General features: G+C 36.2%; 1 protein-coding gene across 1 annotated transcript in view; it reads right to left on the bottom strand.

Annotated features, from left to right (window-relative positions):
• The window catches only part of SVOPL (SVOP like), a 716,183-nt gene that overhangs the window by 447,563 nt on the left and 253,248 nt on the right, over positions 1-15,372 (bottom strand). The window contains exon 2 of the mRNA XM_044087938.1: positions 9,151-9,318. Coding sequence (XP_043943873.1) covers positions 9,151-9,229 — 79 coding nt within the window. The 5' untranslated portion in view covers positions 9,230-9,318. The remainder of the gene's footprint in view (positions 1-9,150; positions 9,319-15,372) is intronic.

The raw sequence follows: 15,372 nt of genomic DNA on the forward strand, positions 1-15,372 counted from the left end.
AAAAAAAATGCTATGCCAGGAATCAAACTTCAGAATCTAGACAGACCAGAAAGAGTTGAGGTAGTGTAAAGCTAGAAATATTGAAAGCACAGAAAGAGGAGAGGTAGAGTTGAGGTAGACGCATTGGAAACAGGATTTGAAGAGTTTGTATTTTGAAAGCGGGAACTTTCGAAAAATATTGAGAAAGGAGGGATCTCAGATATGCATCCAAGAATCCACCTTCCTGGAAAATAGAAACATCCTAGAATAGAAACTTTTGCCCCTCTGGCAAGGAGGAAATGGTTGAATAGTACCCTGGGATAGAAGATATTGAATCAGCAGATGAAAATGAGGCAACTGGCAAGGTGGACGCCAAGGAATACTTAAAATGGAAAAAGAGACTTCTGCACAATTCTGTAGCCTTTGTGAGTTATAGACAGAATGCATGTCCGTTTTAATTCTCTGCAAATGAGAAAGGACATAGGCAGTCTTTGAGAGAGGGAAAACTGGATACATGGAAGAGGAAAATAACCACATGGAAGCAGGCTTATAAGGAAAGAAAGACTTTTGCCCTCCCCATGGAGTCATGACTTGGTTTCTCAGGAAAAATCCTCTTAGAAGAACGTTTACCCTTCTGGGACTATCTTTGATGTCAATAAACAAAAGGACCTGCTTTTGAAAGATAGTTCTGTTGGTACTTAGGAACAGAAGGAATGAAAATCTTAAGGTCCTGCATAAACTTTCCCCTTGCCCTGTAAAGAGATCTGCAACTGCAGAACCAAACAAAGTCTGAGTATCTAGCTGGAAATCCCACAGCTTAGCTTTGACATCCTCTGGAAAGGACTAGGAATAATCCAAATGGTTAACCCTGAAGCAGCTGCCCTTGAAGAAGCATCATAGCTACACTTGATTGAATGTTTAGCTACCTTGAAAGCAGAACTGAGCAAGGAAAGGGCTGAGGACTTGTCCGAATCAGGCATATCAGCTAAGACATCCCCTAGTTTGGAAAGGAGAAAAGTGCATGTCTACTCTTATGTGTCTGATAGTTGATGTCTCTAAAAACTAAAGTAACAGATGTATACGCTTTCTTAACATACCTAGCCATGCTCTGCTCTCTCTATTAGTAGGCAAGACATTAGGAGAAGCAAGAAGTTTAGTGGGCTTGTCAGCCAAAAGAGAAAGATTCTTATAAAAGAAGTTTCTGAGTCTCAGTAACTGTGTAAAACCTGTTTTTTTTTTTTTTTTTTTTTTTTTTGAGCAGGAATTTGAGACTCAGAAACCTGAGAAACAGACTTAAAGATGTCTAACTGGGCTTCAAGAACAGAAAGAACTGCAGAATGTCAATGGGAATCCATTTGAAGTAGATCAGAATACCAGTTATGAACATCAGACATCAGAAATTTCCCATTTAAAATGCTGCTTTATTTTAAGGCTAGTATCCCCAAAGGAAAGTTCCTCCATTTGGGAGTCATTGAAAAAGAATCCACCCCATCAAATTCCACTGCAAGAGGAGAATGAATTTGAGAGGAATAAGCTAAAGACTCCTCACTAGAATCTAAACTTTCTTCATCAGAAGAATCCCTAGTCCTTTTTAGAGAGGGTTGGAAAAGAAGGAATGCCTATATGAGAAGGGACTGAAACTATGAAGAGGCTTCAAAACCATTAGGGCTTTAAAAAGGCCTTGAACAAAGTCTTGCCATTCTTTCTGGGAGACCTTAGCAATTGGAGACATATGCCTAGTTTTCTGCTTTTTCTAACAAGAAGGTCTGCTCATACAAATCTCAGGGGATCAGAGACCTGATGTACCTCTATTAAATAATCTGGGATTTCCTCCCGAACAAGAATTTGGGGAAATCTTCTCAGGCCCTTCCAAAATCATCAGCCTATGTTCCCCCTTTTAATCAGCTCATCCCATGTGAAGATGCAATTTTCCTGTCCCATATCAGCCTCCGGAGTGGTCTCAACAGCGGAAGCAGGTGTCTGAACCAGATGGTCTGCAGTCTCCTCATTAGGTAGAATGGAGATGTCTGGCAGGGGTTGGACAGCATACGTCTCCAGTTTCAGTTTTTTCTACTACTTCTTTAAGGAAGGGAGGACATCTGGGCAGGTACTTCTTTAAGGAAGGGAGGACATCTGGGCAGGTAAATTCCAAGGACATGGTTCCTTGAGCAAGAAGCGTAAGGCTTTGATTTTCAAGGTAGACAGAGCAGAGAGAGCTGCACAGGGTCATAGGGACAAAGGCCTGGCAAACAAAACAGTCTTTACAAGTATGTTCTGCACCTAAGCAAAAAAAGGCACTTACCATGTCTGTCCTTATGGGGAATCTGCCTTCCACAATCCCATGTTGTCCAGAAAAGGGAAAAGTATCTACAATAAAACACAGCTAAAGGAAATGAAGAGTCCTTATCAGGGTATTTATCTGTTGAAGGGAACCCGATTCTACACAAACACCAGAAGTCAAGACTGAAATGTGGAGTGGAAAAGCAGTGGTCTTACCACTAAACCACTGTGGCTGCCAAATGTTTAAAAATCTGTAATGACAGTGGTGAAAGGAATACAATAAAATATGTATTATTTTCATCAGGGTTATACATTTATTAAAAAATTCTGTTAAAAGTAGAATACAAGCCCAACATGAAAACTAGAAAGGCTGTACAGAAAAGGTGAAAAGCATGAACTATAAACAGGTCTGGACATCATGTTCAAATCTCCTGCCTTAGAAAGGCTATGCTTACAAAAAGAGACTCTAAATTAAGACTTTTGTGAAATGCCAAGTTATCTGGAAAAGCTGACCCTTATAAATTAATATCTTTTCCTGATAACATATAACAGAACGAAGTGTGAGAGATTTTTTTATAAATTTGTATGTTGACAGCAACCACATGTGGTTCAAGAAAGACTATATTAATCTCTGTTGTGTGACGACAGATGACAGGGACAATGGTATTCTGCTGTAAATAAATCTTAGGGTAGCAGCTCTGTTTTACCAGTTAGTTAAATAGAATGAAAGAGCCTTGAATATGACTCGTGTATTATGATGTGCTGTTATTCCCTTTGATTAACTACTCCTAATCCATTATTTCTGCTACAAGTATGCTATAGTGTTAGGAGTTATACAGTCCATTGCATGACTTGAGAAATTTAATACAAGTCTTCTCCATCTGCCTATGCCTGAAGCACTTTGCATAAAATGTCATCCTCATTAGGAAAGGCACCCTGTTTTCACTGTTTGTGCTTCAGTATGCTTCCCAGGCAGACACAGAAAACAACTGGTTACTAAAAGTTGTAATAATAGCCTGCCAGGAATGCACTTAACCTAATTTTAAACTGGCAAACGTATTCTTAATCTTTCTCGGATCTCGTCTATTTACTATTCAAATCTGGTTACCTGGATTATTTTTCTCACTACATTTATTCTTATTAGTACAAAATCTTGCTTGACATATTGCTATCTTATGTATCTCTACCAGGTTTTATTTGAAAAAGTACTGTTGTGTATGATTTGCTCTAAATTTATGTCCTAATTTTATATGTTTTAAGGTCTTAAAATACTCGGTTACTGCTGTACTTAGTATAGCTTCATCAAACAAGTAACCTCCGTGGTATCCCCGAAGTCTCAAAACAACCCACTAAAGTGTAGTGGATCCATAAACAAAACAGTGTAAGAAACTTCTCTGTGTGGAAGATTTTCAGTCCATATATTTCTAGTTAATCACTGTATATTAATCAGATCAGACAATAGTAGTAGAAGTAGCGAACATAAACTCGTCTTAAGTCAAAACAAAACAAAAAGTAAAAATAGAAAATATATAATTGTACAGCATTACTAAGTATTCTAAAGTAATCCAAGCAAGGCAGGGAGTCTGTTTCCAGTTGAAAATCCTTTATTAAGTACACAGACAAGCGATCCAAGTAAAACAAAAATAGAGTAATAATTTCCTCACAAGCTTTCTAAATATATATATACTTTTTATCATGCATGGGAGTGATTTATTGTGCTGTAAAACAAAGTGTTATTGGTACACATGTTAAATTCACATCCCTTCCCCCATCAGTGTGACATTCGAGCTGGTCCTGCCCTACTTAGTAGTTGTCATAATAATATAACCCCTATGTACTTTAAATAAAATTAATAATGATGTGGTACCTCTTATTTAACCAAATTATTAAGTAGATTATTAAGTCTGTGATTTTATCCAAGACAATATACTACATGGCTGGAATTATATCATCCTTAGTTCATTTGGAAATATATCATCCTTAGTTCATTTGGCAATCAAAAAATATATATAAATATATACATATACATTTTGCATGTAAAAATCAATTTCTATTTTCATAACCTATTGTTAACAAAGATCGCTTTCGTCCTACCAGACTTCTTCAGGTCAAAACCTATATAATTGTATAATTAGTTAGTATTGTTATTACACATCATTTTGAATAAAGTGGAAAAAAGAACCAGAAAAAAATAAAAATTAGAAAAAATGTATGTATGATGATGGAAACAAAATATACACTTAAATTTCAACTGATTTAAAATTGTATTTAAAACCAATTTGTAGAATAAAATAAAATAAAATACAATTAGTCAATTAAACAATGTGGCAATTTTCTAATCAAATAAAAATAAAGTAATTCCACAGAGAATAACAAATGCAAAAATAGCTGCATCCTGACATACACTTTGGATTATCACAGTATCAAAAATATTATTGAAGAAAACTGGGGCATTGTCACAGGAAACCCTTTTCTGATTAACATCTTAAGTGAAGCCCAATCATTTGTTTATAGGAAGGCCAGGAACATTAGAAGTTTTGTTGAATTTAAACCCAGACCATGTGAGAAAAGCACTAAAAGATGTGAAACTAATTGTACATTTTGTATATTTATACAGCAAGGTGATAGTTTGTATTGCCCTTATTTAAAGAAGATCATTAAAACCAGTGCAGGGGGTGACTGTAACACTAAAAAAGTAATTTACAGGGCACAGTGCAATGAATGTGATGCATTCTATGTGGGCAAGACTGTAAATAAACTCAAGCGTAGGATTTCCTGTCATCTGTCAGAAATCCGCTCTGGGTGTAAAAATAATGTATTAGCCAAACACCTTTCTCTTCATAAAAGACACACAGGTTTTAAGTTCCAGATCCTGGATCGCATAGACATGGGTGCTCTTGAAGGATACATCCCGAATATTCTGGAGAAACATGAACTCATGTGGCAATTAAAGCTGAACTCTTTTAGGAAGCCTGGACTAAACTACTACTGTTCAATTAAAAGTGCATTGGAACTTAGTAAACTGCCACATTGTTTACATGACTAATTGTATTTTATTTTATTCTACAAATTGGTTTTAAATACCATTTTAAATCAGCTGAAATTTAAGTGTATATTTTGTTTCCATCATCATACATACATTTTTTCTTATTTTTATTTTTTTCTGTTTTTTTTTTCCACTTTATTCAAAATGATGTGTAATAACAATACTAACTAATTATACAATTATATACGTTTTTAGGGTTGTTGTACACAGACCTGAAGAAGTCTAGAAGGACGAAAGCAATCTTTGTTAACAATAGGTTATGAAAATAGAAATTGATTTTTACATGCAAAATGTATATGTATATATTTATATATATTTTTTGATTGCCGAATGATCTAAGGTTGATATATTTCCAGCCATGTAGTATATTGTCTTGGATAAAATCACAGACTTAATAATCTACTTAATAATTTGGTTAAATAAGAGGTACCACATCATTATGAATTTTATTTAAAGTACATAAGGGTTATATATTATTATGACAGCTACTAAGTAGGGCAGGGCCAGCTCGAATGTCACACTGATGGGGGAAGGGATGTGAATTTAACATGTGTACCAATAACACTTTGCATTACAGCACAATAAACCACTCCGATGCCTGATAAAAAGTGTGTGTATTTATATATATATATATATATATATATATATGTATATATATATATATATATATATATATATCTATTTAGAAAGCTTGTGAGGAAATTATTACTCTATTTTTGTTTTACTTGGATCGCTTGTCTGTGTACTTAATAAAGGATTTTCGACTGGAAACAGACTCCCTGCCTTGCTTGGATTACTTTAGAATACTTAGTAATGCTGTACAATTATATATTTTCTATTATTACTTTTTGTTTTGTTTTGACTTGACGAGTTTACGTTCGCTACTTCTACTACTATTGTCTGATCTGATTAATATACAGTGATTAACCAGGAATATATGGACTGAAAATCTTCCACACAGAGAAGTTTCTTACACTGTTTAGTATAGCTTCATCCTGACACATCTACTTTAACTTCTCCATACAGAGTCTGTATATAGGTGTCACAGCAAACAGACTCAGATATGGGTGCACATTTTGACTTATGCTATGTAGCAGCTACCTGGATTTCAACTATGTAACCATTTCTAAGTAAAAGTTGCAGAAACTGTAAAGAAATTGCTTGCATCTGCTAAAACTTTCTGACACATCTACTCTCAAGTTATTTACTGTACAGGAAACTGCAAGCAGGATATTTGTTAAAAGGGTCAAATGCAAGGAGCCACATTCGGATAATGAGCAATCACTATTCTCTTCTCTGCGGTTTATAATGTACCAGCTGCTTAACAGCAAGTATTTTTTATCCTTCCTTCAGAGTCCACATAATTATAATCCAACCATGCAATTCTAACTCACTTAACTACCTTTAACAGGAGGCTGTGACAACATTTAGTTTGGCTCTGAGGCACAGAGGTTCAAGATCCTGACTGACATACATTCATTGCAACAAATCTGTGACACAGTTTAGTTGAGGCACAGAGGGACAAAGCAGTGGATCTGGTGCTGAACAGCTGGGTAAGGCAGTGAGCAATGTTTACAGTCTTGCACATTATGAGGGAAGGGAGAGGTGGGCTACTGGGGTGTATATTACATTATCGAACTTTTAAAAGTTCGAGTGTCATATGGTCGACACCATATGATCGAACTTTTAAAAGTTCGAATGTTTCAACAGAGATCTCTGCAAAGTGCAGAATGGGAAGATTTCCCTTTCCTGCACTGTAGTGCGATCTCGGAGTTGGTATATTTAAAGAGCAGGGGGTGTGGGGGGTGCAGGTGAGCTTGCCCCCCTGCTTAAAAATGATCAGGTAGGTTTTTCTGTTTATTTTTTTTTTTAGCTTTTCAAACTTTTAAAAGTTTGATCATATGGCTTCGACCATATGACGTTCGAACTTTTAAAAGTTCGATAACATAATATGCACCCAGGCTACTGGTCAGCCAGCGCTCCCCAGCTGTGGATAGAGACACATGGTACCCCAAATTTGTGATGGTGTTTCTCGGTAGGTGCATGCACATCCATGCGCTCACACACATACACACTACACCCATAGAAAAAGTGCACACAGGCAACTCCCTCCAAAGCAACACTTCCTACTTAAAGCTACCCCATTGCAATGAAATTGAGTATTTCTGTACCAAAGTAAGTTAAAAGAAAAGAATAAAATATAGAATAAAAGTCAATTGTGGAACTACAGCATCTAACCTTCGACCCAAAGGAAGTGAATCTCCAATCATGTGTTGCAAGCTACAATAATTGTTTATCTGTGATGAAGACTCCTTACACCTAAAAAATCTATTTCCTAAAAATTGCTACTTATGATATTTGAAGGCTATCTTTCCATCTACTAGTTCATAGTTCCATGAAATGTGGGGGATATGAGAATATGTCATTATCATTTACCTACATTACCAGATCTCATAACTTCCAGGTGAAATATCACTTGCCAGACTGACTCTGCCAATTAGATACAACATTTCCTAAAACTCAAAATATCACTGGGAAAATGAACATTAGACAGTTAGACAACAGTTTGTTCAAAAAGGAAGTGTTTTCTTGTGGAGTACACTGTATGGTTAATATGAGTAGTGTTAGAGACATAGCCTTCCTCTACTTCTGAGACTGCAACAAACTAGTTACAAGGCAATTCATATGTGTGAAAATTCTTATTCATAAATTCTGAACAGCCAGCAATAAAAGGGTTAGAAAGGCTATGCTAATTATTAGTCTCCGTCAGCTTAGGGGGGTGTCTGTGGGCTTGAGAGAGTGAAAGGTGATCCACTTTCTGTAACTGGTGAAAGAAGGGCTGTGTAGTCACTAATGTCTCCTGCTGGGGGTCTGTTTGCATGACAAAAGGAAGGGTCATACCAGTCACCAGTCTCTCCCACAGGGGTCTCTGGACTTGTGTGTGTGTGTGTGTGTTTGTGTGTGTGTGTGTGTGTGTGTGTGTGTGTGTGTGTGTCTGTGTGTGTGTGTGTGTGTGTGTGTGTGTGTGTGTGTGTGTGTGTGTGTGTGTCTGTGTGTGTCTGTGTGTGTCTGTGTGTGTGTGTCTGTGTGTATGCGTGTCTGCACATGGGCACTTGTGCCTTTGAAAGAGCGAGAGGGTGACTTACTCTCTGTGACTGATAACAGAAGGATTATACTAGTGTAACCAGCTGGGGGTGTCTGTGTATTTCAGGGCTGTTGGGAAGCAACTCACTCTCTGTGACTGGTGGCAGAGGGTTGTCCCAGTTACTAATCTCTAGTGTTATGGAGGGGGCTGTTATTCACCCCTGTTGTTGGGATTACTTGAGAGTCCCAGAGGGAGTCAGGTTCTATGGATTTGATTCATCTGGCCATGGAGTGCAGTGTTGTACAAGCCACCTGATGTTGATGACTCTTCTAAGTCACATTTGTGTTATAATGCTGCCTTTGATGATATTATTTAAAGACTATGCTTGTGATGCACAGCCCCACATGGAAAAAAGAAATTTGGTTCATTTCTTGCTAGGGAATACATTTTCATTCTACCCAAAAACATGATGCGTGTTCACAACCTAGCAAAAGGTTTGCATAAGAACCTCAGAAAAGCCATTCTCTGCTATACTGATGTCTTAATCACATTCTGAAGGAAGTTTAACTCAGTTTTAGACACCTATACAGCAGTTAGTCTAACACATTTCAGATTATCTGTTATCAATACAAAGGCATCATTATTACACCTAAATGCTTACCTTATTGTCTATTACTTACAGCAGCTTTCCTGTATTACATTGTGATCATAGCACATAGGCTGATAAACACATTAAGCTGGGCACATGGGGAAAACATACCTTTTACGGGAGATAGAGGATGTTTGTGAAATTCCTCAAGACGTATTGCACTCACTTCCTCTTCCTTCTTGGATGCCATATTTCTCCTCTTATTAGAAATTATGCACAAATATCCAGAAATATGTGGCACGCTCACTGTGCTTCAGTATCAGCTATGACATTTGATCCCTAGAATATAATGAGAAATGATTAAAAGTGACACACTTGAATGAACACTGAATATGTCATTATACTAAAGTTCCATTATTAAGAAGACAAATGCAAAAGCATAGTCTAGCCAGATAACGTTTGGATTTATTTATTTAGAATCATTTAAACTCCTAGCAGTTCCAAACAGCCTTTACCATTGTTGCCAATACCCTCTGATGCACAAGCCCCAGTCAGTATAGGTTTATTAAACTAAGAAATTTACTTCAAGAATCATCATTTTCTACAGCTTTCTGATAAATGATTATAGTGGAATAAACATAAAAATCTTATTAGCCACAGAACTTGTGACCAGCAAAGAATGATTACAGAATCATAGAAAAACTTAACAGCAGAATGTAATAAAAATGGTCAGGGACTGTAGCTTCCATTACCTGTAATAATAGGCAAGGTGCTATCAGAAATAAACCTCAGAGGTCTCCTGATGTAAGCCCAGTCCTTGACTAGAAATGGCTTTGGACACCAACAGCTTAAAAACAAAGAACAGGAATCCTGCAAGTTTCCCTAGATGTAATAATGTAATACTGGAAAACATTCCCATGGACTAATTTATTTTCTTTTAAGGTATCATATTTTTGAATCACAATAGGCAAGTGTCCAAACTTCTCTGTTAGAGCCACACATACCACAGTTCATAATTTATACTATGATCTGCCTTAAAAATCCATTCAAATACATATTTTGTTAATTGTGACTAGATGTATATTTTCTGTTAGCTGCCACAAAGTCATAACTAAAATTATAAGAATATGCTGATTAGGATTTTCTTTTTTGGCTGTACTGCTATATTACCTTGTTGCTATCCAACAGGTTTGCTTATTCTTCTTTCTGATGTCCTGGCTGCCTGTACACCCCCCTCCCTGATGTACCCACTCCTCATACCCCTTACTTAAATTGGCTCACACATACGTTACCATTTTTCTCCTACCTCCCTCTGTACCCCAGCAACATGGCAGTTTTTCTTGGATACTAAGGCTGGTTAAAAAAAAAAAATCCTAACTTTTTCTGACTGCTTATGCTGCAGTATTGTGCAATGCTCTTTGCTTGTTTTCTGTTTCATGAATTAACAAACACACTATTTACAACATTTGATTCACACAGCTGTTGAAGTGCTTGCTGAATTTCTAGAATGGTAGTTGAACATGTTTTCATTAATTAATGCTTCATTATTTGAGGGGTACCCCTGCATGAAATAATTTGTTGAATTTATGATGTTGCACTGAGATTTTTACTAAGTCTGTCAACACAGCAGAAAGAGTTGCTGAATAAGTTTAATGTGCTGTATGCTGACAGTACTGTGCATTCGTATGCTACACCCATTTTGTTACGGTTTTCTGCTTGTTACAGAGTGCTTGCATTCTGAGGTGAAGGAGATTATATACTGATAATTAAAATGTGTCTCAGTTGAGCTTTTCATCTGTTTATTTTACTTCTTGACAGTGAAGACAATAAATACATTTTATCCCATGTACTTTACTGTAAAGGTGCCATAAAGTGAATTTCACCTTTAGCTGCTAATTGCCTACCACTTATCAGCCAAGAAGTGAAAGCAATCCCCACTACCTCCTGCGGGATACTTACGTACTTGTTTAGGGGACTTCCTAGGATCCCTTTGCATATAGAGTATGTTTTAATGCACACTTTCAACTGAAAATAATTAACACTAAATCGGGGATGCATGGGCTTGCAGTGCACCATTTATTGTGTGCTTTCAAATTTATGAGAGATTAATTCCTAAACTTGAAAAATGTGCTAGTTTTTAATTTAATGTGCACATTCTATTTCAAACAAATCAATTTCCAAACTAGGAAGAATGCACTAGTTGTAGTTTTTAGCTTGCACATTCAGCTATTAGGATATTAAATCTTCTTTTGGCTGCTCCCTTTAGGGGTTGCCACAGTGGATCATCTGTTTCCATTTCTTCCTGTCTTCTTAATCTTGCTCTGTCACACCAATCACCTGCATGTCTTCTCTCACCACATCCATAAACCTTATCTTAGGCCTTCCTATTAGAATATGTTATATTTTCAAATTTAGTTTATAGTGATTTCAACTGCAGAACCTTCACTATGTCAGTAATGTTATTTATATTGAGTGCCAAAATATAGCCACTTGTCATCCCTACAAATCAAGGAGTTTGTTTGAACAGTTAATCAAGAAAAACTCTGCCAAACTATAGCAAAGAAGAAGGAGTCAATCCAAACAAACAGCCGAATGAACCCTCAATATTTATTTAACAAAAAATTAGAGTTATTTACAGAGTTAAGCGCTTTCATCTTTCTTTAAACAGGACTTTATAACTAAATAAAATACCCTTAACACTCCTTTATAAAGTCATGTGATAGTCATTCAACATCAAACAATCATTCTGAAAAGGTGTACTTAAAGAGACAGCATTTAAATATGCCTAAGGTATATTAAAATACATACATATATATTTAAGATATATATTTAAAATATACTTAACAAACATTTTAAATCTATATAAATGCAACAATTTATATAAAATCAAAGTATTAAAATGGTATAAAAACAGACAGAAGCTACTCATAGGTCCATAGGTAGGTACTAGGCTATTGGCCCTGGGGCCTATATAAGGCTAGCCAAAAAGGTTCCCTGGCTTTCACCACCCAAGGAAATTATTTTCCTGTGCCCCTGTCAAGCAGTGCCACAGAAGTGATCCCTGGGATGAATTTTCTATTTCCCATCCAGGGGAATATACAAAATATTTAAAATGGACCTGTGAACAACAGAATGAGAAAATATTTGTTTAAAACTATAAAAATACCTTAAATTATTATTTTTTTGCCTACAAATGACATTAAAGCTTGGCTGATCTTAACTTTAATACACTACTTGTTGAAATGTTATTTAAACCACGTGGCACATTTGCATTTAAACTTGAATTGCCACTAAATTCCCTATGCTCCATTAATGTTTCCCATGAACTCCCATGTGGGTTTTCAGGGATTTGTTCCAACACTGCAAATTTAAAATTCCTATGACCTGGGCACACTTTCAAATGCTTGTATAGTGCATTGTTTTTATTTTCTCTTTTAATGTCATAATAATGCTCGTAAACATGCTTGGTCAGCGTTCTTTCAGTTTTACCTAAATAAAAGGCATCAGTCTCCACAAAGGAATGTACACCACCCCCTTAGATGAACAATTACAGCCTTTAGCTAAATTAACAGTGCCAACTCAAATCTTATCATCACCGACAAAAATGTATTCGCATTGACTACAAAGACCAAATTTATTCATACCTGTATAGTACATTATATCTAATTCATTAAAATTGTATTGTATTCCAACCTGTTTTTAAAATTAAGTCCCCTCTTAAATACAAACTGCAGACAATCACCCAGTATACTACTCAAAGTTTGATCAAATTTAAAAATGCCCCAGTTGTTAGTAATTATTCTTTTAATACTTGAATAGTCTGGAAGGCATTTAAAAAATAATGCTAAATTAAATAATCTTTTGTCTGTCTCACCACCAATCATTTCATTTTTATCTTTATTGCTCTCAAACTCAGTAATATTTTAAATCTACTATGCCTTCCTCTCTTAACTCCACCAAAGCATTCTTTCATTTTCCAGTTTTTATGTTGTACAAATGCCTGGTTATCCTAACCTGTTAGCAGTTTTCCCCGCATAAAAACAGGGGTAAAAACCACAGGCAGCTAAATACACCACATGTGGTGGTGCATTCTGCATAGTGTTGAGGTTTAAAAACAAATTCATACAAGGATAATGAAATGTCTGTTGTGTAGAGACCACTGAACAAACTCTACAAACTCAACATGAATAAGTACCCAATCTATTCTCCTTGGATATCAGTTGTCATTTATGATTGCAAAGTAAATCATTAATATTGCTGCAATTCTTAAATGTAAACCTAGGTGTAAATCCTACTATCAGCTGTTGATTTATCAATGGTAAGAAGCCGCCAGTTGTTCTGTATAACATCACATATTAAGTTCACATCACTTGTATATTTTGTAATGAACCTCATATGCCCACAGTTAGAAATGCCTTGAGATCATGCATCTGTGGTTCTCCCTTTGTTACTCAACCCACATTGGCCATTTCTTCTTACTAACACCTCCCCTCTAGCCTTCTCTATACAGGGCCCACTGTAGCCTCTGTCAAGAAATAAGTCAGTGCATCCACTTCCTTAAAAAAAATCTTTGTCTCTGGTGCAAATCCTTGATAACCTAATAAATTGACTCTTAACAATATTACAAAAATATGCTTTGGGTGCATGCTGCCAAAAGTAGCAACCCATTTCTCCAACATTCCTTGCGATGCAAGGTAGTAAAATTATCACCAGAGGGGCTTCTCTTAAGTTTTACATCCAAAAAACAACCTCGCTCTCAGGACATTCTGTATAGATTATTCTTATTCTATCTAGAAGAATTTCATTATTACAGTTGATGTAGTTTCATTATTTACATCTATCCCAGAACAATATTGCGTTGACTATGTAAGACGCCATTTGGTTAAATATACTAATTATAAAGCAGCTTCAATACAATTATTTTTTACTCTGTTGGAAATTTTACTTGGGGGGGGGATATATATATATATATATATATATATATATATATATATATATATATATATATATATTTTTTTTTTTTTTTTTTAAATAACAACTATTACTAACAAAAAAGAGGAGTAGTTATGGGGGCAACATTTGCTCTTGCTTATGCTAACCTTGTTCTTAGGTGGTGGGAGAGAGAAATACTATTCACTACATAGGTCTAAAAGGACATAGTCTTTTATAAACATCCTCTTCTTTAACATCTTCATTAATAACTTCCACCAGTCTCTCTCTGATGCCGCACTAATTCAATATGCTGACAATCTGACCATTATTTGTGTAGCAGACACACCCTCCAACCTACTTCTCAAAACTCAGTTAGCCCTCTCTAATACTGAATCATGGATGCATAGTAATCACCCCACCTTAAATGCCAATAAAACAAATTTAATAATCTTATCCCCATCAAAAAACACCAATATAGACAAAAACTCTTTTACAATGACTGATCAGAATAATAGACCCATAGAAATAGTATTACATACCAAACTTCTCGGTGTCATAATTGATGAAAATCTAAATTTGACATCCATATCTAAACTAATATCAAAAAACTCACCAAAAGCTAAGTCTCCTGTATAGACACAATCATTACCTTACCCCCTCCACCAGACACACCCTTACCTCTACTTAACTTCTTCCCTCTCTTACGTACGGCACCCCCTATTCACTAATCTTCAGCTAGGCTTGCAGGCCAAGTTGGAAGCCTGTTACAATAAAATCTCCAAATTTGCCACCAAGTCCAGAAACTCATCGCATCACTGTCTCTCTCTCCACTCCCTGATATGGCTTGAACTTCCTAACTACCTCAAACCCCTTAGACTTACTACCGCTCACAAGCTCATATTCAAACCTTCTAGTTGTCCTTCTCTGTCCACCTCTTTAACCCCTACATTCCCAACTGCTCTCTAAGATCAGAAAATCACAATCTTCTAAACATATATAAGCCTCGTCGACCCCCTGGTCACCTACTATTATCCTGCTCCCTAGCTAAACTCTGGAATTCTGTCCCTACCACCCTTTGAAATACTCAGTGCCACTCAAACTTCAAAACTCTTCTCCAATCTCGCCTCCTTTCAAAGTGGGAATGTTCCTGTACCCCTACCACATAAACTCTTTAACACCATCTCCCATGCACTATATACCTCAACCTTCCATCACTGTGCTCTCTTACCTATTTGCCTCTACTTCCTCTCCTACCCTATACCTCATAAACTCCCCCCAACACACTTCCTTTCTCCCTTTACCTCTCCCACCTCACCTTCTTCTCTCAGTCCTCTCCTCATATTTCTAACTTCCATAAAAAAAGCTTGTTTTTTTTATCTGTACATAAATGTTTTACTTACATGTTTTTTTTATCTGAAATACCTGTACTTTTAATATGTTTAGACTACATAAATCTCACTC

The sequence above is a fragment of the Protopterus annectens genome, chromosome 11.part0 (assembly GCF_019279795.1).
Source record: "Protopterus annectens isolate FY-2018-M chromosome 11.part0, PAN1.0, whole genome shotgun sequence".
Taxonomy (NCBI): Eukaryota; Metazoa; Chordata; order Ceratodontiformes; family Protopteridae; genus Protopterus; species Protopterus annectens.